Raw genomic sequence first — 27,343 nt, 5'->3', positions numbered from 1 at the left:
TAATAAGCCATCTCTACTTTATTAAAAATAACCTCAATATTGAAAAATCACAGAAGAAAGTTAACAAATTATGACTAAAAAATTATCAGTAATAAATTATGAAAAGATATAAAGAATTTAAATCACATTAAAGAAAGAAATCTCACTACTTATCATATCAATCATATTGCAAACAATTAAACAACAAATTGTTTAGTCAAAAACTAGTTCTTGATCTATCGACCAGTCAGGGTCAAATTTATCTTAAAATGTAGAATACTTTTTTAAATTTAATTATAATTTTAACTTTTAACAAACTGTAAAGTTACATCGTTTATGATGAAAAAGAAAATAAAAAAGCAACTATAAAAGTCAAAAGATAGAAAGATTTTGAATTTCAATAAAAGAACGATACTGATTTATTGTGTATATTTAATAATATTAATTAAGAAAATATATATGATAAAACTAATGAATCTCCCTCTATTGTGTGACTGTTGATTCTATAATATCTGTATTAACTCGTACATAAAAAAAACATTCATATTCTTTGTGCTGCTTTGTACTTGAAGTACCGCACCTATATGCATAATAACGGTGCAAGGTATTCATTTACATACAAGACATAAATAGATTAAACATAGAATTATATGTATGTATATAGACAGAACTAGATAGAACTAATTCCAACCAGTATTAAACAAGCATTTAACCAGTAACACAAACGCGTGTAAATGCCTTACTATTTCTTTTGTACCAGTTATCTAAATTTAAGATTTTGTGGCGAGTTTCACGTTAATATTCCATGTATATGTATTTGTGTCGGAAAGCTTGAATTCGGTTGAACGAACTAGTACATGTTATTATGTAAAGTCGTATATTGATTAAATCTGAATGTAAAAGTAAAATGTAAGTATTTTGAATTATAAAATTTATAAAGTACATATTTTACTTAACCAAATAATAAAATGTATTGAGAATTTCGCATATATTTATATTGAACACTCATCTTTAGATCAATTTGCATACATCGGTTTTAATATTTACATACTAAGTGTGCATTAAGTGCGTCTTTGATAGAAAAGTTTCGCTTAAATTAATCCACGTTTTGAAACATTTTTCAGCAAAATTTCAACGTTTCAGAAAAATTTTAGTTTAATCTCAGCAATTTTTAGCTGAAAAATTCATTTTTAACCAAATTTTAGTATGTTAGCTGACAAACTTACTTCTAGTGAAATTTCAACAATTTTCAGCAAATGTAGATGTTCATCTACGTTTATTATATCATTTTTCGTTTGAAGAAAGAAAATTGCACATAGAGCATCTAAAATTGCTAATTATGATGCAGAACTTTATGTGATAGTTTTCTTTCATTTTACAACCTGACTAAAAAGAGAACATTTTAGACTGATTGACCTACAGATTTCTTGTTTTAATGTTATATTTTTAATTATTATATTATTTATGTAAATTATTGAGACTGAAGAGGACTTCTGTCGAAACGTTTCGCTTTTGAATTCGTGAGATTATTGTAATTTTCAGCAATATATTTCGCTGAAACGTTTTAACATTATATGCATATATAATAATTTCAGTCGCTATTCATCTCGCTATTAGAAAAATTAGATCAAGAATACGATTCGTTAAAGCTGTTCGTATACGGACAAAAATGACTGTCAATTCGATGTCGCGATGCCTTTGTCAGGCGTTTCATTGAAAGATTAAACGATCTTCTTTCTAGACGAAAATGACACAACACGACGGCGCGACAAAATCGTATATTCCAGAAAATTATTCTTAAAATCGACCCAAGGACGATAGTGAATGATATTTTATTATGGATAATCTGATCGACGTGTATTATCTGATCCAATTGATTGTTAGGCAGATTTTAATATTTTTGCGAGTATGTATTTTATACCTAACCCGTTTGCAAAAGAAACTGACAGTAATGTTCCTATCATTAACATTTTTATGTCATCATTATGATATATTCGTTGTCGCTTCGATAACTATTAATTTATGCAATATTATTTTTATTTTTCTCGTTACATTATATGCATGTAACATGTCCGGCTTGCGATTACAATTTTATAACATTACAGAACTTCGTCTTCCACGAGTTTACGTGGTTCGCCCCCACAGAGGAAGATCTAGATACTACGAGTTCAAAAATACACGCCGTTGCGCCGCAACATCCCGCCGCTGATCTTTTCGTATTCCTTGTCGTTTGTGGACTCCTTTTTGCATTTATGATGTTGTCCATGAATTCTCCCAAGAGCGAAGAATCGCGCTACGACATAAGTAACATTGAGACGTGAGTTCATCATCGTCTAATAAGGGAATATTGAAAAATTTTGATTTATAATTCAATGTTATATTTATATAACATAATGTTATTAATAATAACTATATTTTGTATAATATAGTTATTGTTACTATAAAATAGTTGCTATAAATTATAGTAATTTCGACCACTTTTATGATAATAACTATATAATCGTAGTGCACATTTTCGATATATTTGTTACTATACATGTAGTTATTATTACTAATAATATTATAACAGTAAGAAATGTAATAAGAATAATTAGTAGTGATATACATATATATAATTATATAGTAAATATGCCGAATAGGGGAGATAGCACAATGACCCTGGAGAATGATTCATTGTGAGCGGGAAGGATATCGGAGGGCGACAGAGACAGGCTGAAAAGAAAACGACAATTAAATAATAAAAATATAATAAATGTATTCTGTAGACTTGATAACAAAGATACTGTGAATTACGTTACATATGATCTTGTATGAAAAATAGAATTATCGAGCCTAGTTTCTGGACTCGGTATCTGCAACGGAAATAACAGAATTCAATTACGCGTCAATTCGATAACCGTATACTAATTTTGACAATAATCTGTGCTATCGAAATACTAACAATAAGTAATAAGGTGATTAACGCTATATAATCGTGCTCGACAAAAGAACGTATCACCGGTAGAGAACTGGATCGCAATACGATAAGGAACAAAGTTAACAAAACAGATAGTGAAATGGTAATATAACAGGTGTTTCTGCACTGCAATAGCTATTATAAATTATTTTACGGCAACACTTAGGCCGGAATCAGACTACGAAGATTGAGATTGAAGATTGAAAGATTGAAATTTAGCCAATCAAAATAATAGGAGCTGAAATTCCTCTATCCACATTGGATAAATTTCAATTTTCAATCTTCAATTTCAATCTTCAATGCTTAATCTGATTCCGGCCTTAGACGAATCTCGATATGCAAAAATGTCAAAAAAAGTGAAAGTGACTCGGTTGTGGCAAAGGGCAAACATTATTCGATTAATATCTCACTAAAAGTAGCGTTGAGTGGATGGTATGTGTGGCTCGCAAATCTTTGTGCTTACGCAACAGTCAATATATCGGCCTTTCAAAAGTTCTACAATATTTAACTGCCTCTTCTCCAGCTCTCTTCAGTAGCCTGAATTCTCCAAATCGTCTTCTCAGTCCTTGGTAGCCACTTCTTGAAGATCGTGCGTTCTCTCGCAAAAAGATCTTAACTCGGCCACGAGTGTCGGACGTTTTCCACGAATCCACGTAAACCCATAGATTTATAAAATAGACTCAGCATGTCTTAACGACAGAAAGTGAAGCCAGCAGGGTGATAAAAAATCCCACAAATTTTTGAACTTAAAATATGAGACAGATATATATTTATCATACGTGTTAGAGAGAGAGAGAGAAGAGGCTGAGTGCAAAAGTCTATATAAAACAACCCGAATAGACCTTATCTTATAAGTCATGCGTAGATCGCTGGGACCGTCGAAGATATCACCCGAGTATCCCCGTGTATCGTCTTATCCTTATTTAACGTTGAATGAACAACAAAGATGAAATGATACTCGAGGAAACCTGGGTATTTCGTATATGGAAAGTCGTATGCCCGTCTTTAGTATACAGCAGAATTAAAGTATATAAAAGAAATAAGACATTATTTTTTAAACTTTATTGGTAATAACTTTTAAACAAACAGTGACTGCCACCTAAAACTTTTCGAAGATTACTCCAGGTCATGATCTTGACAACATTATGTCAAGATCAAGATTATCGCGGTGTTCGTTACTGAATAATTATTATATTTATAATAACTATTAATAAAAATTTAAAGATTTATAACCAATATTCTTTTTCATAACTAATTTCATGGAAAATAGGATTTCCATGACTCTCGAAGAGGACCCGTCATCCTTCTGGTATTCGACAGCGGAATTAACGAATTGTTTCCACGCTTGCGGCGATTCGATTGGTCCATCGTGCGACACCGTTCCGAAGATGCAAAATATTTCGCGTTCGGTTATCTCGAACACCAGGATGTTACAACGTACAGGTCTTTAAAAGAGAAACTCAGATCAATTAATATTATTAATGTTAAATTCTCTGTTACTGTTTGTTTCGAAAAGAGATTGCAAATGAAGCCATCTATCAGCATGCGATTCTTTGTCAAGATAAGAGAAACTGCTCAATCGACATAAACCAAACATAACATAATATTAAAATTATAATTTTGTTAATAAGAGATAAGTGCCTTTCAACAATATAAATATAATAAAACACATATGGTATTAACGATTACATTGTAAATACAAAATTATAATATTGATATTTACTGTTACTTGGTAATCGACTGAGTGCAGTGCTTCTCGATTTTCTGAAGTTTCTAAATTTTCTTCAATGATGCTAATTATAACTTCAACATTTTGTCGCGCGATATCGTAAATATACAATGCATGAGATAACGCAAGTGTTTTACAGACTCGGTCTAGATCTATTTCATGAAGTTAATCCTCTCTTATTTCTCTTTATTCTTTAGAATCTAGAATCTCACATTGTAACACCCACTCTAACCATATTAAGCACTCTCAGAAGACACGAGCGAATCGTCCTGTTTCTCAGACGATGCCCCGAGAATGGTTGATAAGACGGACTAGGAGCGGTCAAGTCTATGGAAAATATCCGATTTAAAGAAACAAGTGATCGACGTCGCAGTCAATCAATAAGGGGATCTATTCGTAACAGCTCGTCGTTTAATTCTAAATGAAAATATCTTCTTCGTCTGAAAAGGATCGCAATTGCTTCCTGCGAGCGTTATCTAACAATTTTTAATAACTATTTTTTGTTATAACTGTTTTCCTTGTTATGGTTTATATTGTCTTTTTACTGCATGAAGAGCAATTCTCTTGAGACTTTCGGTTTTTATTATATATTTTTATCAACGTTTATACGTTGCACATATTAACGAATATAATCTCTGAAAATGGGATTACGCAATATGTTTGTAATCATCTTAAGATCTGTGTTAATAAAAAAAATGCTTTATGACAGCTTGCAAATTCTTACTGATTCAACATCTTTAATAGCGATTAACCCATTTGCAGGATATGTTATCGGTTGATAACGAGGCTCACGAGCTACAACATTAGCAATTTATTGCAGTTGTCTGTATTGCCTGTTATAAAACGAAAGCCATCTTTATCTTTGCGGACAGTGTCTTTCACTTTTGGATTAGGTACGTACTACTTATTAAAGCTAAGCTCGAGCAAAGTCGCTTATGATAAAGAACACGTGATAGAAAAATTTTATTGAATCTTACCTTTTTTTTTATATTGTAAAATTTAAGAATAATAATTATTATTATTAAATCTATTTAGCTCGATTTAGACCGTTTAATTATTTAAAAAAATTTAAATTTGTTGAAATTCACTAATATATACATTGTTGTAAAATATATATTATACAAATAGAAGTAAGAAAAACACAAAATGAAAAATACATGAAACTATGATGCAACTTATTTAAATACGAATATATTATTGCGATATAATTAAGCAACAAAATTATTGCGGCTGCAGAGTCCGATTAATTTACGTTTACGAAACATGATTAGATTCATTTACATCGCGAGGTCGGGAATTCCTATTGATAAAAGAGCATCACACATTGTCAGAAGCGATAAAAGGGAGTTACCCATTTAGTTATTCTGCAGAAAAACTCATTATATAAATAATGAGCTAAGACATATTATTAATAAATCTACAACTTAATTCTCGAGGCCTATATTCAATCGACTACAGCACTTATTCAAATTTGAATTTTTTTCCCGCCATACAGTCGTTTTAAAGCGTCATCCTTAAGTTTTAAAATAAGGTATAACGTGTGTTGAATTTTAAAATCAATTTCAATTAAAAAATCCACCTTTCAATGCTTATAGGTTGTGTCCACTAATTTGATGTTCACGTTCTATGTTCATAGTACTCTTGAAATTATTTCATCCTTGTCGAAAACAAGGATCAAATCAAATGTTAAAGTAGAACATCAAAAAACTTATCAAATGTAAATGATAAGTTAACTTATATATCAAGGCCCGTATATTCAGAATGCACTTTTATCGATAAAAGCGCCCTTTTGTCTCTGAAATTCTATAGTATACGTGACGTAAACTATAGCATGTTAGCGCGCTAACATCGTCGTTATGAACCCAATGCCCAAATGTTAAACAAGGACAAATTAAAGATCTATAATAGGTCTTTAGGGGACAAATAATGCTCACAGCTGTGAGCGTCCACTGGAACGCAGCCCGCAGCCTATGCTTATTTTTTTCAGCAGCTTATTCCAATCGATGAAACTATGGTAACGTTAACGAAACAAACTGTTGTCATCGTTTAATGTAAGGGTAGCCGCGATAGCCGATAGCATCGACAGCAAAACGAACGATATTATTCCATTTTCTTCTTGTCATAAATTTCCTTGCTGTAATGTTGTATCAGTTATAAATCTACTTATAGATAATTCGTAATAAAAGCCATTGAATAATTCACTCTCTGGTCTACCTACACTCATCGTCATACGGACCCTGAGGGCGATCGTCGAAGGACGTGCCAATGGACACTCCTCGGCGCCGACCATGGATATCAAGGACAGTAGCGACGAAGAAGACGAGAGAACACGCGACATCACAACGTTTAGTAAATTCGACGAGGCGATCGTGGTGCGTAATGCCGAAGAAATCAAAAGCCCGATGAGTCGTGGACACTCGAGTTCCAGAAAGACCAGGAAAAGCATGACAAGCGACAACACGAACACGTTGGCGTCCAACTCACCACGTGGCAACAGGCACGAATTCAGAAGGTATAATTGCCACGCGATTTATGCACATAAATCCCGTCTTATTTATTATCGCTAGTTTATAAAAATGCGCACCTAGTGACATCAGAATTTCGTTGAATTTTCCTGTAACATATTTCTTTATTAAATGAGTGTTATTATATTTAAAAATGTGAAATATAATATATGAACGTAGTATATACAGTCTATTACCACTCTTACTATATACTTATTTCGCAAACCGTTTAAAATTATAAAAAACCGCTAAATTTATGTTTGATAATTTCAAGGGGCTACTCTTTCAAAGCAAGGTTTCTTCTACCACGGGAATACAAGAGGAACTTTATTTGAAATTTTTTAATTGAGGCCACCCTGAGGCAGCTTCATGAGGGAGAACTTCCCTCATCCTTTTAAAATAGTGGTCCCTCGAAATTATCATATATGTGTATTTCGAGATTTTTCATAATTTTGAACCATTTTCAAAATATATGGGTGGTAACAGCCTTAATAGACACCCTGGTACGTTTATGTATGTATATGTTTTAATTTGGTAGATACTCGAGCAATGATGTCGGCTTCGAGAAATCGATGGAAATTGGCAGTGATCCCTCGGATAGTGAGGAGAGCGACGACGATGATATACAGGGTACCAGCATTGCGAAGCCGATCAATTTGTATAATCCTAAGGAATTCGAGAATCTAGAGGCATCGACGGAGGTCAAGGAGTTATTTCAAAATATAATGAGGTAAGTAAATATTTAGTGTTCCTATTAAAATGTATGGATTTATACTTGCTAACTCAGAACAACAATAGTTAATTACAGAAATATATTAATAAAATTAGATATGCTCAGATATGACTTTTCATCAAATCTGGTTATATATGTTCATATATATAATCGTATCTATACTGGAATATGCGACCTAAAATAAGTGCGCTTTTATAATATGCGGTCTCTTCATGATTACCTCGGACGGAAATCGATTCCGGATCTTTTGCTTGCCAGGCGGGTTAATGATTAATCAAATGAACATTTTTTACTAAGAGATCAAATCTGGTTATATTATACTACTTAACTAGTCAGATAGAGATAATTTGCTGATTTATGCCCGTTTCCACCAATGTAGATTAACTTTATAATCTCGGTTAAATTTACTGTTCATCTTTTTCTAATTTTTATAACTAGAAAAAGACGAAGAGCAAATTGAACCGAGATTAAAGTTAATCTACATTGATGGAAATGGGCATTAGTCAGATCTGCTGAACCAAGTCGTATCTCGGCAGATCTAATTTTTGTCCCTAGGTAACTTTAATTATATATATATTATAATTAATTAAATTAATTAAATAAAAAATTATCAAACACACATTAGTAAATTAATTAATTAGACTTTAATTTTTTAATAAACTTAATTATGCTCGTGTAAAAAATTATCAAGCTTTCAAAGACTTGACTTATTATCATCAAACTCAGAATCAAACGATTGATCTTGATCGTCAATTAATCCAGGTACACGCCACAGAAGATCGAGCTCAACTACAAGCTGATACCATTCGTTCCTGACTACATACCTGCAGTCGGTGATATAGATGCCTTCATAAAGGTACCGAGGCCTGACGGAGTCGAGGATAAAATTGGCCTAACTGTATTAGACGAGCCCTGCACTGATCAATCGGATCCGGCAGTGCTGCACTTACAACTACGTAATCATTCTAGGAGTGCCGGCGCTGCTGCCAGACAGGCGGTTGTCAAAAGAATAGAGGATGCCGAGAGAAACAGCAAGTCGATTGACAAATGGATTGACGATATGAATCAGTTACACAGAAGTAAACATCCGCCGGGTGTGCAACTAAATAATGCAATGCCAGACATCGACGGACTGATGCAGCAGTGGCCGCTGCAGGTGGAAGAAAAACTGAATGAGCTGCAGTTGGATCTATCACAGCTCGATTGTGATCTGCCGCAACTGGTCGACGTGGTCTGCAACCTTTTGGACATTCCCACGCGAGAGGACACTCGACTGGAGGCTCTTCACACGCTGTTTACGTTGTACTTAGAGATCAGAAATGTCGACAGCCGGCACTTCAATTAGCATTAAGCGCAATTATTATTAATTAGATATTATATTTAAATTGTAAAAAAATTAAGACATTACTTAAGACGGTCTGGAAATAAAAACTGACTATGAATATTGGCCAAAAATCCGAATTCATTTCAATCCATTTCAATCCATATTCTCTCTCGTTTATTGGAAAAGATAACTCTCACTAAATAAAGTTTGCAACATTTCGGGAGTGTTCAGACTCCCAAACAGTCGAACCTTGATCTTCGCTTGTTATCGCATTGTAATTTCCCGACTTCCCCGAGACGTACGCGACCTCGACCTCTGGGTGGAGCATATATTCACAGTCAACTGCTCTTCCTTATTATTACTCCATATCTCTCTTTCTCTTTTCCTTCCTCTTTCTCTTAGATTATTTAAGATTATTATTATTTGTATTATATAAATTGTACGTTTTCTTAAATAGATGAGAAAGCTCTATCACAGTTTCATTCATTCGTTCATTCATTTCTCGATCAATTCACTCGCTGAAATTGAATTAACACATGCGTGTTAGTGTGTATTACAATGTGTTCGTACAGTCGTCGGATCGATCGGACGTCGGTCAGTCGGACAATCAGTAGTTCTTCGCTACGCTTCCGTATAATTACGTCAAGTTGCTAGCAATGAGTCACCTCACTAGTCCCATTATCGCTGCTGATTCATTACATATATACATATATATTGTATATTACAAATAAATCATTTGTTTGCCGCGTGATTTATAGGAGAAGTCTCGAGAAAGCACTCGAACGAGTCGGACGTGTTTTATCTCGACTCGTGTAGTCGAGTGTTGCATCGCCTCGATTATTTATTGGATAGTATTGTCGACTTCGCAACTGAGCAATTGTATTTCTTTTATTTCTGTAACCCCTCATTTAAGTCGCAGACGCTCAGGCTTGAAGTGTAGTATATATATATATATTATCGTTTCTGGCTGCATTGCATCATTTATTTATAAAATTTGCCTGGTTCAGGTGATCGGTGCATTGCATATATTTATATTGCTATAAGTTAATCTATTTTTTTATATTTGAACGTCTCAGCCGATTTATCCACTGCGAGACCATTCAAGAAGGAAAAATATTAATTTTCTTATGTATATATGCCATACATTGCCATAGTGTCGTACACGCGCCACTCGTGCAAGTCTACGTCAACATTACGACATGGTGTGTGACTAACAACCTGAACTCGATCACTTGTCTCCGAGAGAGATGTGACTAAGAACCGATTATTCGACGAATTCGGTGAATTCAGAAACGATGAATTCGTCAACGCAAAACAGTGTCGAAAATGATAGAGGAGACAATGACAGCATTGATGTTTATGATGTTGAGAACGATGTAGAAAGACTGATTAAGCCAAGAAATAATTTCGCATCATATTCGAACGAAAATATTGACGTGCGATTCCGGGTATGTCGAATTCTCATGCTTTCATGCATCCCTCTATGATAGGTTTTTAGATGCGAATGTTTTAAGATGATTCTAGCGAGTGTCGATCTTTTTCCACAGTTCATCTTTTCTCTTTCTTTTCATGTTGAACAAAGAAAGAAAAAAGATGAACTGTGCAAGACATTAAATTAAAAGGAACAGATCAGAAATACCACCTGAGTGATTTCATGCATGGTAGAAGAATATCATTTTTCATTCTTCCACTGTGGTTCCATGTCTTATTTTATCCTTGCTATTTATAAAATGATAAACAAAGATAAAATAATAGATGGATATACCTGAGCGAAGTTTCTGATAATACTTTATTGTGTCAACACAGAGCATCGCTAATAATGACATAACATGCAGTAATGTAGAGGCTATCTCGGGTCAATCCAGAAGACTACATATCAGGGATATAACCCCTGGAGCAACTAATTTCCTATCAACTAATTATGAGGTAATTGCTTTTTGATGAACTTTTAATCATGAATTGATTGCAACCACCGTCTGATCTTGTTTAAACACATCTGTTTGTATTTTAACACTATATTTGACTTATATGTATCATCTTGTCTTTGCTTGGTAAAATAAGTTAATAAGCATCTTTTTTTCAGAGTCTGGATTATGACCCTTGCGAAAATTATCTTCTGCAAGATGAAGAAAGGAAGAAAGGATACCGGTTTATTGTTAGGAAAAACTTTGCCAGGTGGTTCATTTTTCTCTTAATTGGAATTTGTACTGCCCTCGTAGCGTGCTTTGTAGATATACTGATAGAGGAATTATCCAGCCTAAAATATGGCTGGCTTAAGAAATGTATGTTTTCTAACATATTCTACATAAACATATTATATGATATATAAAGTAATATGCAAATCTTGTGTCGATAGATGTAGACCAGTGTGTGAAGGAAGGTTGCCTTTGGTTACCATACATGATGTGGTTAGTGCTAAATATAGTACCAGTTTTCATAGGTGCTATCTTAGTATCCTACATTGAACCTGTTGCTGCAGGGAGTGGTATTCCACAAGTGAAATGTTATTTAAATGGTGTCAAAATACCACGAGTTGTACGTATTAAAACTCTGGCTGTGAAAACTATTGGCGTTGTATGCACTGTAGTCGGAGGCTTAGCAGGAGGCAAGGTAAACGGTTTCGTCATCGTTCTTTCCTTTTGTCAGCATCGTTCATATCTCGTGTATTTCAGGAAGGTCCTATGATCCATTCTGGTGCTGTCATAGCCGCGGGGATTTCTCAGGGTAAAAGTACTACCTTTAAGAAAGACTTGAAAATATTCGAATACTTTAGAGAGGATCATGAAAAACGAGAGTTTGTGTCCGGAGGTGCCGCATCTGGAGTATCAGCGGCTTTCGGAGCACCTATTGGTAAATAAATTTTTTAATATTAATGATTATATGTGTACAGTCTGTTATTCTTGCACATTTTTAATGGAAAACTTGTTTGTTAATTTAGAATTGATTTATTCTTATTATAAATTATATTGATTACAAAGATTTCTATCTCTCCATACTTGAATGACTTACATATTCTTAACTACCAAACAAGAATATAAAATTTAAAAAATTCCATCATGCACAAATTGAGAAATCAGAAACTTTTTGATAAAATTCTTTTTTAATGAAACTCCATAAGCAAGTAATAATTTTTTTCTTTTACTTTATGGAATAAAATATTATATATAAGAATGATCATTCAAATATATTAACAGAAATCTTATAAAATCAGAATAATTTTTTACATCGAATTGTCAATGTTTATTGTATCACTGAAAATTTTACATAAACAATTAAAAGAAGCTTCTTACTATCACATTTATTTATTCATATATTGTAAAAAATATTTAAATTTCTAGAAAGCAATCTTATATATCCGAAATAAATTTATTTAAAATACTAGACATTAGTCCAATATCTAACTTTGAGGCGTTTCTCTTAATTGATTTAAATTTCTTATTTAGCTGTGTGTATTATGTCACAAATTGCGTAAGATATTCAAAGAAGAATTCCTAAAAATTAAAGAGTGATAGAATTTTTTGAAAAGCCTACTCTTTTTCAGTGTAAAAAGAAATCCTACAAAAAAAAGAACTTATTCTTATATTTAAGAAATAAGATGTTGATAAAAATTTTTGTTATTTAGTGTTATTATATATATTATGATATATTAACATTACAAGAAATTATTACACTTATACAAGTAATTTTTATAATTTTTGCATATTTTTTTATTTTTTAGGTGGTGTCTTGTTTAGTATAGAAGAAGGCACCAGCTTTTTCAATCAAAGCCTCACATGGAGAACGTTCTTCGCCAGCATGATCACTACATTTACTTTAAACGTGATCTTGAGCGCATACCACGGACACCCCGGAGATCTTTCGTACCCTGGCTTATTAAATCTAGGAAAATTTAATTCGATTCCATATAAAATCTACGAGATACCTCTGTTCATGCTAATGGGCACTTTCGGCGGATTACTTGGAGCTTTATGGAATCACGTGAACTATAAGATTACTTGCTTTCGTTTGAAATTTGTAACACAAAAGTGGCAAAAAGTTATTGAAGCTCTCCTGGTGGCAATATTAAGTGCAACAATGGGATCTTTAATGATATACTTTGTAAATGATTGTAAACCATTGGGTAACGATCCCACCAAATTTCCAGTTCAAATGTATTGCGCAGAGGGGGAATACAGTGCGGTCGCCGCTTTATGGTTTCAAACTCCAGAAAGCAGCGTACGATCCTTATTTCACGATCCTAAAGGTATATAACATGCAATAAGCAACAATAATACAATTTTAAAAAAACGCAATATAAATTACGCATTTGTAGGAGCTCATAATGATTTGACGCTAGCTATCTTTGTTGTATTGTATTTCTTTCTCGCTGCCACAACTTTTGGCCTATCGATGTCGAGTGGCCTTTTCATTCCTTCTCTATTAATTGGATCTGCTTGGGGTAGATTAATTGGATCGGGTCTTGCGAAGCTATGTCCACAATGCGTAAGAATCATGAAAAGAGATTTACAACTGATATAGTGTACAAAATAAAATAATTGCTATGTTGCATATATAATTTCATATTGCAGGAAGTTTTAGACCCTGGTAAATATGCTTTACTAGGTGCTGCTGCACAATTAGGAGGAGTAGTTAGAATGACTATAAGTTTAACTGCAATCTTGATAGAAGCAACTCAGGGAATATATTTTGGTTTGCCTGTCATAATAGTCCTTATAATGGCAAAATGGATCGGTGATTTCTTTAATGAGGTAAGTATTACAGGATTGCTACAAGTTAGGGAATTCAGGGAAAAATCAAGAAATTTGAAAATAATCAAGTCATTTGGAAATGTCAGGGATTTAGAGAAAAAAAGAAGAAAAGAATTGTATTTATACATTTGTATTCATACGATCTACAAAATATTTATACAAAAAAAATTTCAAAATATATATTAGTGGAAGTCAGAAAGAATCATAAAATTTTGTCTGGAAATCTCAAAGAGAAGTCAAGGAATTTTAAGATGAAAAATTTATGGCAACCCTGTATTAATCAATTATTGATTGACTTGACATCTGAGATACTACCGTGTCTCTTGATATGTACTGCACTTATAAATATATAATCAATATGTTTTTAATAATAAAATATGCACCTCTCTTAGGGAATTTATGATATTCATATACAAATGGCAGGAATTCCATTGCTTCCGTGGGAGCCGCCTCCCCTCTCGAATAATATTTATGCAACTGAGATAATGAGTCATCCTGTTGTGACTTTGAAAACTGTCGAAAATGTCGGACATATTGTCGAACTTTTAAAATGCGTTACATTTAATGGATTTCCAGTAGTTGACCCACCAAATAGCGATCAGGTAGTAAGCAAATGTTGGATTGTTTCAAATAATTTTGTACATATATTTTGACTGTATCGTCCTTTCAGACTGAGATAAATTCATACGGTCGACTCCGAGGTCTAATACTGCGCTCTCAATTAATAGTGCTTTTAAAAAATAAGGTATTTAACGAGTACGAAGAATTTTGGGAGAAACCTTTAAGTATAAATATGTTTAGAAACGAGTATCCTAGGTATCCAACCATCGAGCAAGTCGCCATCACTGATGAAGAAAAAACTTACACTATTGACTTGAGACATTTCATGAATCCTTCCCCTTATACAGTACAACATGTTAGTAGTTTTTACATTAAGATCTTTTTGATATGTTGAAGTGCATTTTAGGCTCATATAAGTTTTTCTTTAGTCTGCCACACTGCCAAGAACATTCAGACTCTTTAGAGCATTAGGATTACGCCATGTACCGGTAGTAAACGACATCAACGAAGTAAGAGACTAATAATATACATTTTGTAATTTATTATGAGCATTGCACACTCCATTTCTATATATTTATACATATATTTCATCTAGGTAATTGGTATTATCACTCGGAAAGATGTCGCTAGATTCAGGATATGGAAGCATCGTGGAAAAATGGGATTAGACGAACTTTTAATCACTAATAAAATTTAATTTTTTTAGAACTCTTCAGAATTTTTCTAGAATTTTATCACATTTAAGATTTTACTAATGCCTGTTACATTTCAATGTATTTTATCATGTACAAATTTCAGGTATGTATATATACATATTGTTAACGAGACTCGAAAATAACAGATTGTATGTAGAAATAATGCATAATTGTGCATTAAAGAAAGTATATCAAGATTTTTCTATACAATTTGTATGTGTGTTGTGTGTGTGTGTGTGTGTGTATGTGTACATGGGCAATTTCATGTGGCATCACTTGGCTTATATACATTAGTAATGCCAAATCTTAATTATTTACAAATAATTCCCATCCAAGCCATGACCAAAGTGTAAAGAAAAGATATACAGGTAGAATGACTAACAGCAACAGAAAATAATATTCATACAATGATATATGCATGTCGAACGGTGCTATTTAGCTGATATTTTATCCCGCCGATCAATTTTCTGAGATTCTGTTATTTATTTTATACATTTATACGCGCAACCTGAAACAAAAACAAAGTATTTTGTTGTACAATGAAAAATACATTTTATTTATTTTTACAATTTTATCTAGTTTCTATTGAACCTTAACTATGCCAATTACAAACGCTGACTTTTCAAGTAGAAACTGCACTGAATGATTTAAAATCACGTATTGTTACTTTAAGAAGTAAATTTATATTAAATAAATATTATAAAGAGAGATTTAAATTATACATATACATAATTTTTCTAAATTATTAAAAATGTTTTGATGTAAATTATTGACATAATTTGAATTCAATTTAATGTTTATAATTACTGCGTTGCAACTCAGATTCTTGAATTTCTTTTATGATTCAACAATTTGCATAAATTTTTGGAAAAAAATAGCATTTTTTTGCGACCATTCAAAGATAGTTTCATTTTTTATTTCTACATTTTCCTTAAATCTTTTCCTTCGGTTGGATCAATAACTCTAAATTAATTTTTAAATATTTAAAATATAATTGACAGTGATGATATGTGTATGTATGTATGTATGTATGTATATATATATATATACATTAAAATAAAAACATATATATATATATATCTATACATATATGTATGTGAGTAAGTTTTTATTTTAATGTATCAATTTTTTTCCTCGAGTGCAGCATTATTATAATAATTTTTGATTTCTATGAAAAAATCAGGGTTAGGTAGTGCTAAGTTAAAAATTAATTTTAACTTAGTTACATTTTAGACTCTTAACTTTTTAACTTAATTTAGTTGCATTTTATCAGCAACTGTTAACTTTTAATTTGACTTATTTGAAGTCAACTCAGGCAAAAGGGGTAAGTATATAATTTAGTAATTTTATGTCTTTTGTATTATATAATAATTAATTATTAACAAAAATTACCAGCAACTCTTTAATGAATATATTGTGACAAAGAAAAAATAAAAAAAATTATAATATTTAAAACGATCAAATTTTTTCTTATTTGACTCCGTTTGAATTAAATTTAACTTTTCAATTATTTATTTTTTTTTTATTTACTTTCATTTTTTTTAACTTTTAATTTAATTAGTTTTATCATGAATTAACTCGTATCTTAACTAAATTAAATTTTCAAAGCTTCTAACTTCAACTTAGTTTAAAAGAAAGTTAATTTACCCAATTCTCAGAAAAACAAAAATATGTATAGAAATAAAAGAATCAATCGCGAAAAAGTGAAAGTTGCACCCTGTCCTCCGTTATTCTTTAAATATCGACATTTATGAATCACTCCGAGGAATCTCTTTCTTCGCGTTAATTATACGATTTAGACATCTGAGATGCTTACATTTCTTTACATTTTCTAAAGGCAGATGGGGGTATTTTATTCGACCGGTTACGCAAGTTTATCATAAGACGTCATTGTCGTTGCATCTTTCTGCCTTTCTTGAAAATATGCATCCTCCGCTTCCTAGACTATCTAATCTGGACGTCGTGGGGGACCATCGAGAAAAATATGCGTCAGTCGCTCGTTTTCCAACGAAAAACGGGAAAACGTATCAATTTGAGTCTAGTGTTTCGTTCTACCCCTCGATTTCCCTTCATCGGGCCACTGTCGACGCCGTCGACGTCTTGACTCTCTTGACACGTTAATGCACACAATGCGGCGAACGCGGGCTTTAAGACGCGACTAAAGAACCCATGAAGTAAGGTAAGAACCTAAGAAGAACGCGGAATGCGGGCAAGAGGCGCGGTCAATAGTTTCGCGGATCGTACACCTGTCTGTCGCGAGGTTGCGGACGATAGTAGGAAGGGGTTATGGTCAATAAACGCAACCACGTCACACGCAGCCTATCGGCGGCCTCGGCGGCGGCGACGACGACCCCGCTTGGCCCCTTAAAGTGGCTCCTCCGTCTCGAAAATCTTACGTGTCGTACGGCGATACCGTCGCCTTTGTGCGCCCGTTTCACGGAATAAACCGGGGAAGAGCCGCGCGGATCGGCGTGGAACGCGGACCGGCGGACGCGGCGCTCGTCGAGGAATCCGCGGATGGAGGTCGCAGCCTCGTGACCGGCCGGATCTCCCGTCAAGGTGAGTGAACAGTACGTTTCAGCGAATCGGCCGAAACGCGTCCGCCATTGTTGTCGATCAGCCGCGCCGCGTCGCGTCGGCTCGGGTCAGGTAGCATCGGCAGCGGGAGGGGGGTGGTCAGGGGAGACGTGGTGGGGAGAGAAGCGGAGAAGTCGACACTCCGCTCCGCGCGCAAGAAGACGATGTTCTTAGCTCACGGAGCGCGGGCGGCGGGGAGCGCGCATGCGCATCCGACGGCTCCAATGTGCTCAGACGCGAGACGAACGCTCATTTCTTTTCAAACTTTTCCCATCCTGGCTGCGTCGCGCGCGTACGCACTAGCGCACACGCACACCGGGTGACGTTAGCTCGCGGACACGACGTGGAGACGCAGTAGACCGAGACAGCGGCGAGGATCCCGGGATGTCCACGCGATCCATTCCGAACGTAATTCTCCGTAAGTTCAGAAAAACTCGCCGTTCGATATCCTCTGCGCCTTTCTCGAGTGAAATCGCTGATTCCGGATATCGGTTGTCCATACGATGCGTCGGATATTACCGATGTTAACAGTTTCTCGATTCGACGACGTCTTACAAGTTGTGTCGATCTGGTCATTTTATTGTGATACAATTCGTGCTCGGACGTATCTTTCGTTAGCGAGGTTAGGTCTCACGCGTTTTAAAAGCTCATGTCACGTTAGGCCGGAGTCAGACTACGCATTGGTGATTGAGATTGAAGATCGAAATTTGACCAACGAGGATAAAAGAATTTTAACTCCTATTATTTTGATTAGAATTTAAAATTCAATCTCAATCTTCAATGTGTAGTCTGATTCCGGCCTTACACATTTAAAGATTGAGGATTACGAATTGAAGATTTGAATTTGAATTTTAATCCATTTTGTTCTGATTGGATGAATTTTAATTTTCAATCCGCAGTACTCAATACTTGTAATGTGACATGGGATTTGGCCTAAAGCCGTGTCTTAAGCCTTGTGTCCACGATACTAGAAATCGGTCCGAGATCTCGGATGAAGGAAAAATTGACCAATTACATTGGTCATGTGACCAAATTGTTCAAATGTGATTTGTTAATTCTTTCTTTATCCGAGATCTCGGACCGATTTCTAGCATCGTGGACACAAGGCTTAAGACACAAATTGCTGAAAAGCATAGGCAATGGAAACAGAGAAACTAACAGATTTCAACTTGTCAGAAATGATGTATGCTGATCTTAGGATGTGCATATTGGAAGGGCTACTCTGTATCTGACCAATGTAATAAAAGTGTCTCTAACATTTATCTATCCCTATTTGAAAACTATCTGCTGTATACTACTTGAGTATGATAATTACTTTAATGTTAAAAAAAGAACACTACACTTAAAACACATATTTTGTATATTTATATAATTGAAATTTATTCGGTACATAATCTTAAAACTTAGTTTAAAATTATCTACAAAGTAAGTCTACTTAAGCATAAAGAGATATTTTTTGCTCTGTTAATGTTTTGAGACACCCAATGCAATAACATCTTATTTTTTTCAATATTTTTATATTTTTTTTACTTTTATGTGAGAGTATAATACTCTTAGACAAGACTACATAATAATAATAATAATTCTGACAAGGACAGATGTTGAAAACATTAATAGTCATGGCCCTTCCAGTATGTTATAAAATCCTGGTATACATACTTTCTGATAAATTGAAATCTGTTACTTCTATTGCCTGTTTTTCAGTTATGTCTAACCCAGCAAACACAATAGATGCAGTAAACTTTATGCCTTAAGGAATTCACTAATCACATAGTTGATTAGACTTGATGATATGATTGATCAGTTTCTTAAAGCTTAAGGTTTACTGTACCTATACTGTGTTTGCAGACTTAGGCTTTATCTTCGTGAATATTTGGATAATCATATTTATTGTCCTCTGTCTCGTTATTATCCTTGTAACATGATTGCAATTTGTTTCAGATGCCTGATAGACTCGCGTTTCTCAAATTGTGGCACGCATGAATTAAACGAAGAGTACTGTGGGTGTTAAAGTAACGAGGGAATTGGAGAAACAAACTATATTCGATCGAAAAATATTTGTTTTATTTCATTAATTTTAGACAATTTTAAATATTATAATTTTAAATATTATCTGAAAATGACAGAGCGCTTAAGGGACAGAATCGATGTCATTTGTGTTATGTATTAGCTCATGCTGGGAAAGAATCTTGCCTCGAGATAGTGAAGGAAATGCGAAAGTATAGATGTCAGAGACAGGGGAGGAACGTGCTGTTAGACTGTATACGGCTGCGGAGATAATGAAAAACGCCAGAGCCAAGGAAACCGAGGAGCAGGCGGCATTAAGGAGAATGCAGGAAGCTCAACGAATGGCCAGACATCGTGCCAAGAAAAAGCGTTGCCTAGACGAGAATCTCGCGAGGGAGATTTCTAAGATTGCCGAGCTGTCCAAGATGCCCGTTCCCGATTCCGCTACGATAGCCCAGATGTCCGAGATGAATATGAATAAAATATCCGCGGAATTGAAGCAAATGATGGAGAGGGGAAAAGTACCTGAGCATATAGTTCAAATGGCTCAACTGGCGGAGTTCAACAAAATGAATTCTGAATTAAACAAGATGTCGCAGGACATGGCGAAGAGATACGAAATGGAGAAGATGGCGGAATATGCCAAGACTACGGAATACATGAAGATGCAGGAGATCGCCAAGATGAACGAGATGGTGAAACTTTCCGAGATGGCCAAGTATAACGACATCACGAAAATCAATGAGATGGCGAAGATGAACGAGATGATGAAGATATCTCAGATGGCCAAGATCAACGAGGTGCAGAGGATGAACGAGATAGCGAAACTGAACGAGATGGTGAAAATGACCGAGATGGCAAAGTACAATAATGATATCACAAAATTGACCGAGTTCGCGCAAATCAACGAGATGGCGAAAGAGATCGCGAAGATGAACGAAAAGACGAAGATGAATGAGATGATGAAGATAGCGAATATGCAAAACGACATCGTCAAGATGGAAAGACCAGATTACCAGAACGTTAAAATGACAAATGAAATGGTGAAATTGAACGAGCTGGCTAAGATGAATGAGATAACGATCACGAAGCTGAACGATCCGCCGAAGGTACCGGAGATCTCGTCGCTACCACCGCCACCGCGTATCCCCGAGCCTGTGATCACCGTGCCAAACCCGAGGAATCTGCAGAACGTGCAGACCGTACAAGTGGCACAGGCCAGCCCGTCCAGCATGATCAACTACCAGAACGTAGCCGGCCAAAACAATTACGGCAAGCTGTTGAATATCATTGAGGAGCTCGGTAGGGACATCCGTCTGTCCTACGCGGGCAGCCGCAGCGCCGCCGAGAGGCTAAAGAATGGCATTCAACAGGCGAGGATCGCCGTGCGGGATTGCTTGCACGAGACGCAACATAATGCGCAACAATGATCTGCCGACATGAGTTAGATAGCGATTAGATTACTTAGCTTTTTATCATTTCACGAGACGTTGCTTTGTACGAATTGCTTAAATTCGAACTGCGGTATTAACACGACGTGATATATACAGTAGCGAACGTACATGCATAGATCGAGCATTTTGTTTCTTAAAATAAAAAATTTAAAAAAAAAACAACAACCTAGACCGCTGTCCTTTCATTCCACGCGATACGTGTGTGGTCTCCTTTATTCGATCTTTCTCAGCTCGATTCCTGCACGTACGTTGTTTGAACAATGGCTGACAGTTTCCTATTTTTAAGTTACAATCTAGTACATAGAAATGGGAGGGACGGTACCAATTTGTATACACATACTATACTACGTAGAGAATATTAGAGTCTTAGTTTATATTTTATAAAAAAGAAAACAGAAAAAAACGGTTATATCATGGTTTTTGTTAAGACTCGCATATGCTGCAAATTTTTAGTATACGTTCCGAGTGAGAAAAAGGAAAGAATGCAAAGTAAAAAAAGCTTTTCAAATATGTACCTAATGGAAAGTATAATCCCGTAAATATTTCCCGTAATATATCGTTAAATAAATAAAAATTTTGTATACAACACGGATGTCTCCTTCTTATTCCATTCTGCTTTTCTCACTGACTTTTCATCAAAATCATCACATTTCGACCGCTTGTATCTCCAGAACGGCTTGACCAATTTTAATTTTTTTTTACTCAAATTACTCGTGGCGATGCTGCCTTTCAAGATGTAACGTTCGATTCAAAAATTTTTTATATTTTAGTAGTTTACACCCCCGAAAAATGGACTTTGATGGCTCGGGATAAGAGACTTGTAGTGTCTATTATTAATCTTTTAAATTAACTAGTAGTTTTTTGACCGTGACCGGAGACACTATCGCGTCTCCTGATAAAATAAATTTTTATAGGCGATACGATTTTATCAACGTGTCAAAAATAAACCTGGGTTCCCGCAATCTCGCAGCTCTCGAAAATGGATGTTGGTGTCGCTAGTGTACGAGGGTTTGAAGTGATTTTTTTTTTGCTCCAAGTGTCGCACATGCAGAGTAGGAGTAACGGATTCAAGTACCAAGGCGACGAATGTAATCAACCTGCACCTATCGGAAAAAACAAATCGATTGAAAATTGAGACGATACTCCGCCTACTCCACGTGGCCATATTTGACGAAAGACGCTACTACACGCTAGTCGTTAACTGCCGCTTGCGACTTGCGACACGTATCAAGAATATGATATTTGAGAGACGAAGGGAGATAAACTAGGTATTTATAATATACATCTTATAATATTTACATTCATTTCGCTTGTTGTGTTTCGGCGAAGCGATATTTGTGTCAATTTGTCGACGTGAATTTAATGATAATAAAACTTATATATCTCTCTCTCGCATTAAATTAAACTTTAAAGTTTATCGTTCTGCTTACGATCGATCTTTTGCTTCGCTCGCTGACGTTTCACTGGCCTGATTGTCGATTGTTTCTCAAGGTTGTTGTAAAAGATATAAACGGAAAACGCGCAGCCTTTTTCCTCCCTCTCGGAGATGACGAAACAACGCAAAACCGTGGGAGTGACAGCGAAAATTACGGAACCGTTGCTGACGGTGCCGGAGCCGAGAGTTTCTCAACGCATCGCATCAATATCTTCCGTGCCTGCTCAATCGAAATACATCAAGTTGCTGCGAGTCATAGAGCAGCTAGGTCGCGATCTTAAACTTTGTTACGCCGGCAATAACATTAACAAAACGTTGTCCAAGGTTGAACGCGACATCGCGAAGGCGTGCTGTCTAGTCCAACAATGCCGTGCCGAGGCTACGAAAAGTGCCAGAAAAGCGTGCCAATAACACTGCTTTCATTATGCATTACATGACATTATTCATATAGAAAACTCGTATTACAACATAAACATATATTTTTTAAACAGTACTTATTGCATCATGCAGAAGCTTGTATTATCAACAGTATTCGTTCTGTTTTGAAAATGGATTCATATTTTAAATTTACCCAAAATTCTTGATAACATACACTACTAAACCTAAAGTACAAAAATTATAACTTTAATATTCTTTTTTAAGAAAACAAAGCTGTTTAGCTTTAAATATATTTAAATTTTTCATCCTTTGTAAAAGAAATCTTTTAGAGACGTTTATACGAGAAAAAGTAAAAATTGAACCCAGAGGGCCTACTCTGTAACTCTTAACAAATTTTGTTATCGTTATAACGCCACTGTGCAACTTTAACTATGATAAAAAAAGTTGAACAGTGATGTTATAATAACAATAACAAAACTTGTGTTAAGAGTTACAAAAGAACCTGCCAAAGCAAATAATTATAACTATCATTACACAAAATTATATAGTTTCTTTATTATAATTTCTTTTAGTTGAGCTAATGTCCTATCAAAAATTTAAGAAATCTAAATAACCATGTGTTTGTATATTTAAATGAATATTCCATATATTTTCTACAAGTTTTTTAAAGAGCCATTACATGGCTTAATGTAAAACAATCAGTAATCAAATAAACGATTGTTCTACTACCTCTTGTATGTTATAAGGAATTTTGAATGGAAAGTATTATCCCATTGTGATAGAAACAAAAAAATAGTGATTTTGTAATGTAAGTAAAGAATAAGCTCAATGATAATTATAGTAATGGTAACAGATTTTATTGAAATTTAATGAAAGAATATTTTTATCAAATATCTCTCAATTTAGCTAAATTGAATTAAATAACTAGGTAGTTACCAAACAACTTTCCTTTTTTAACAAATAAATAATAATATTGAAACAATTAATTACTGCCAAAAAATAGTTCTGTAATAATGATATTTTTTATTACCTATTTTAAGCTCGTGGTTGTAAACTAGACTTTACATGGATAATTTATGTTCTTCTTTTCTGTAGTTTCTTAATAATATTTATTTATTTATTTAAAAGAAAACAAAATGTATGGAAGTAGTGATATATAATTTAAAGCCTTGACATGTATACAATCCACAATTATAGTACAAATAATACAAATAGTACAAATATAGACACAAAATGTATGTATGGTCCTAAGATAAATATAAGAGAAATACCAAGTAAAAGTATGGTACAAATATGTGTTCCTATATTTAAATTTTGTGTAATGTCTAATAACGAAATAAACATTTTTTTATCAAAAAAGAAAAAAGAGCTGTGTCCATTGCTACTCATATTCTTCTTTCAATTTATGTTTCACATTTATATTGGATGTATTTTTGTTTCTTTCTTTTCATTATATATTGATTTCACAATTAATATACTGCTTTCAATACTTTCTATTACATGCATATATGATTTATTAATTATAGTCAGAAATATAATCGCTATTTTGTGTAAGTTTATTATATATACATATATATATATAATCCTAAAACCACAAATTCAAATAAAGTATTTATTAAATATTATTTGATAATACATAACTCTAAATTATGTCGAAATTCCTTTTGTTCTAGATAATTGACAGAAAAAAAATGGAAGACGAGATACATGTGCGTACTTTGGCTACGTTCGATACAAAATTTCCAGCAGACACTGTTGAGTGGTGCCCTATAGAACCATATCGAAATGTATTAACGTGTGGAACATATGAATTAAATAAAAATGAACCTAAAAATGAATCCACATATAGACAGGGGCAAATCTTATTGTTGCGTATAACAAATGGTGGAGAGCTAGAATTGCTGCAACGAGTATGCACATCAGCTATATTGGATATGAAATGGTTGCATGTCATAGATATTGTAGAAACTCGAATATTACTTGCAGTTGTCGATTCTATGGGATACTTACAAATTTATCAACTAAAAGATGGAAAAAGAATAGAATTTATCACTAAATTAAAAGTCAGTGATGAGGAGAATGTCATGGCGTTATCTCTAGATTGGTCCAGAAGAAACAGCAGTTCTGATCCTATTATTAATACAAATATTCTTGTGAGCGACAGTGCAGGACAAATCTCTCGTTTTACGTGGAATGAAGCGGGTGATCTGACGAAAGATTTTACGTGGCCCGCGCACAAGTTCCATGCATGGATTGTTGCCTTTGATTATTGCAATCCATTAATTTTTTATTCTGGTACGACGATATATAATTTATATAAAAGTAAATCCATATAGATTTTTGACACAGGCAACTTATTTTAGAATACAGCCTGTCTACTTATATATTTAATTTAATTTATAAATAACAATTTTGTTTACGGTTGGACACGATGGTCCATATCTAAATACACGATGGTTGCATATCAAAGCCGTATACACTGATTTAATCTAAATATAAAAGTGATATGCAAATATTTTGAATTATGAAATACACGTTTTATCTAACAGCACAATAAAATGTACTGACGATTTCGCAGTTCGATACGTTTTTATATTTATATTAAGCTAATTGTATTTTATATATTGTTTTTTAAAGAACATGAAAATGTTTTATATTTTATATTTCATTGAAGTATATAAAAGTATTTTGTATTTTGTATCAGTATTTACTATATAACAAAAGATTGAAAGTATTTTGTATCTTGTATTGTATTTCAAATATTCTCTCTCTAAGATTGATAATTAACCTTTTATCATTTAATGTACAAAATGAAACTTTCGATCTTTTAATTTTAAATACAAAGTGTGCGTAATATTTTTACGTGATCTGCTAAAATACAAAATATAAAATACACTCTTGTTGCAAAAACTATGTTTTACAATATAAAAGTATTTCAAATATATGCCCAGTTCTGCAACGCACTTAGTCAAATTTGTTTAGAATATTATAAGTAAGAGAAAACTCAATTTATACGTTTTTCATAAACTAATTTATCATAAATTTCAGGAGGTGATGACAATAGATTCCTATGTTTCGATAGCAGAACTGGATCTCATCCTGTAGTTGAAAACAATAAGTGTACTGCCGGTGTTACTAGCATTCATAGTAAAAAATTCTTAGTCGCAACCGGAAGGTAAAAAAATTCGGTAATCACTTTGCATTCTTTCAAGAAGATAAAAGTTTTGAAAGATCAAAGATTTTTACATTTAATTTTTCGTGAAATTTTATAAATTTTATAACAAATTTCTTTATTTGTGGATTACTAAAAATAAAAAAATTTCAATATATTTATTTTATCTTCTATAGCTGCAAAATTTATTTTGGATAATCTCAATTTGATAAATTATTCTTTTAAACGATCAATATGCGCTTAAATATTTCAGTTACGATCAGAATGTAAGACTGTGGGACAAGAGAAATTTTACACAACCAGTATCGACGATTTGTCTCGATGGTGGAGTCTGGCGTTTAAAATGGGATCCATTTACTCATCAATACCTGCTCGCCGCCTGTATGCACAATGGTTTCAAGATCATTAATCATGATATATTGTCGTCTGTTGTTGTCAATTATAAAGAACATAAAGGTTTATCGTACGGCTGTGATTGGTCATTCTTAAAACAGTTAGATGTTTCAAATTTAAATATACCTAATGGAGACACTTTGATAAGCACTTGTTCCTATGAAGATTGTCTTCTTAAAGTATCTGTAATTAATTTTTGGCCGGACAAACATATTGACGAAAAAGATTAATATGGATAATAATATGGATAACGATGAAGGATATTCCTGAATAAATGATATAGCAATTTTAGAAAAATGATAAATATATGTTTCACAATTTATATATGCTTATTTATAGAAACCAGCAATTCGGTATTTATATTAAAAGTAATTATTAAAAAAATGACAAATGGAAAAGTGACTTGAGAGAAGGCTATAGATTTTTCTTTTAATAAACATCAATAATTTGATATTTATTAAAGGAGGATACCCACGGTATAAGGTTTTTCTATCCTGGAGATGAAACCTTTGAAACCGATAAATTTGTTTAGAGTACGATGAAATCTATCGTCGAATATCATATTCCACTTTCTTATCAGCAAGGAAAGTTGAAAAAAAATCATGTTTGAAGTTTTACGTTCAACCAATTTTGACTATTACTACTAACGATTTATCAACGTTAAAGATTATAGTATTTAAACATAAGGAACCGAGGGG

The 27,343-nt window shown here is 33.8% G+C and overlaps 5 protein-coding genes and 1 long non-coding RNA gene across 10 annotated transcripts; 5 read left to right on the top strand and 1 right to left on the bottom strand.

Annotated features, from left to right (window-relative positions):
• The first annotated feature begins 1,732 nt into the window (after nt 1-1,732).
• LOC108776138 (uncharacterized) lies at nt 1,733-5,065 on the top strand. 2 transcript variants are annotated; one of them, XM_018542666.1, is made up of 4 exons: nt 1,733-1,885; nt 2,085-2,296; nt 4,206-4,378; nt 4,906-5,065. In XM_018542666.1, exons 1-4 carry the CDS (start codon nt 1,817-1,819, stop codon nt 4,977-4,979), a joined length of 528 nt encoding a protein of 175 aa, XP_018398168.1. In that variant the 5' UTR covers nt 1,733-1,816; the 3' UTR covers nt 4,980-5,065. The 2 variants fall into 2 exon arrangements, with proteins under 2 accessions (XP_018398168.1, XP_018398167.1); XM_018542665.1 differs by having other exon boundaries at nt 4,862-5,065.
• Nucleotides 5,066-5,465: 400 nt separating this feature from the next.
• IFT46 (intraflagellar transport 46) lies at nt 5,466-9,310 on the top strand. Its single transcript, XM_018542660.1, has 4 exons — nt 5,466-5,557; nt 6,834-7,176; nt 7,707-7,898; nt 8,664-9,310. The coding sequence occupies exons 2-4, from the start codon at nt 6,953-6,955 to the stop codon at nt 9,244-9,246; spliced, it is 999 nt and encodes a 332-aa protein (XP_018398162.1). The 5' UTR covers nt 5,466-5,557; nt 6,834-6,952; the 3' UTR covers nt 9,247-9,310.
• Nucleotides 9,311-10,236: 926 nt separating this feature from the next.
• ClC-b (chloride channel protein 7) lies at nt 10,237-15,270 on the top strand. Of its 2 annotated transcripts, XM_018542677.1 has the most exons (12): nt 10,237-10,673; nt 11,032-11,151; nt 11,309-11,507; nt 11,582-11,835; nt 11,898-12,075; nt 12,944-13,468; nt 13,538-13,707; nt 13,794-13,973; nt 14,366-14,575; nt 14,644-14,889; nt 14,963-15,043; nt 15,130-15,270. In XM_018542677.1, exons 1-12 carry the CDS (start codon nt 10,521-10,523, stop codon nt 15,229-15,231), a joined length of 2,418 nt encoding a protein of 805 aa, XP_018398179.1. In that variant the 5' UTR covers nt 10,237-10,520; the 3' UTR covers nt 15,232-15,270. The 2 variants fall into 2 exon arrangements, with proteins under 2 accessions (XP_018398179.1, XP_018398180.1); XM_018542678.1 differs by lacking the exons at nt 14,963-15,043; nt 15,130-15,270 and having other exon boundaries at nt 14,644-14,718; nt 14,775-14,860.
• Nucleotides 15,271-15,674: 404 nt separating this feature from the next.
• On the bottom strand, nt 15,675-17,122 carry LOC108776149 (uncharacterized). Its single transcript, XR_001940779.1, has 2 exons — nt 17,046-17,122; nt 15,675-15,737 (listed from the first exon to the last, which is right to left on the bottom strand). It is a non-coding gene; the product is annotated as an uncharacterized LOC108776149 (long non-coding RNA).
• Nucleotides 17,123-17,619: 497 nt separating this feature from the next.
• On the top strand, nt 17,620-21,848 carry LOC108776147 (CDK2-associated protein 1). 2 transcript variants are annotated; one of them, XM_018542679.1, is made up of 2 exons: nt 17,620-17,788; nt 19,748-21,848. In XM_018542679.1, the coding sequence occupies exon 2, from the start codon at nt 20,032-20,034 to the stop codon at nt 21,241-21,243; it is 1,212 nt and encodes a 403-aa protein (XP_018398181.1). In that variant the 5' UTR covers nt 17,620-17,788; nt 19,748-20,031; the 3' UTR covers nt 21,244-21,848. The 2 variants fall into 2 exon arrangements, with proteins under 2 accessions (XP_018398181.1, XP_018398182.1); XM_018542680.1 differs by lacking the exon at nt 17,620-17,788 and adding an exon at nt 18,118-18,224.
• A 470-nt stretch (nt 21,849-22,318) lies between these two features.
• Nucleotides 22,319-26,911, top strand: LOC108776148 (diphthine methyltransferase). Of its 2 annotated transcripts, none has more exons than XM_018542681.1 (4): nt 22,319-22,535; nt 24,754-25,375; nt 26,129-26,255; nt 26,506-26,911. In XM_018542681.1, the coding sequence occupies exons 2-4, from the start codon at nt 24,772-24,774 to the stop codon at nt 26,873-26,875; spliced, it is 1,101 nt and encodes a 366-aa protein (XP_018398183.1). In that variant the 5' UTR covers nt 22,319-22,535; nt 24,754-24,771; the 3' UTR covers nt 26,876-26,911. The 2 variants fall into 2 exon arrangements, with proteins under 2 accessions (XP_018398183.1, XP_018398184.1); XM_018542682.1 differs by lacking the exon at nt 22,319-22,535 and adding an exon at nt 24,611-24,630.
• The last annotated feature ends 432 nt before the right edge of the window (nt 26,912-27,343 follow it).

Source organism: Cyphomyrmex costatus, unplaced genomic scaffold (genome assembly GCF_001594065.2).
Source record: "Cyphomyrmex costatus isolate MS0001 unplaced genomic scaffold, Ccosl1.0 scaffold340, whole genome shotgun sequence".
NCBI classification, from domain to species: domain Eukaryota; kingdom Metazoa; phylum Arthropoda; class Insecta; order Hymenoptera; family Formicidae; genus Cyphomyrmex; species Cyphomyrmex costatus.
Note: the sequence above shows the minus strand (reverse complement) of the source record. Positions and strands in the feature narration are given on the sequence as shown.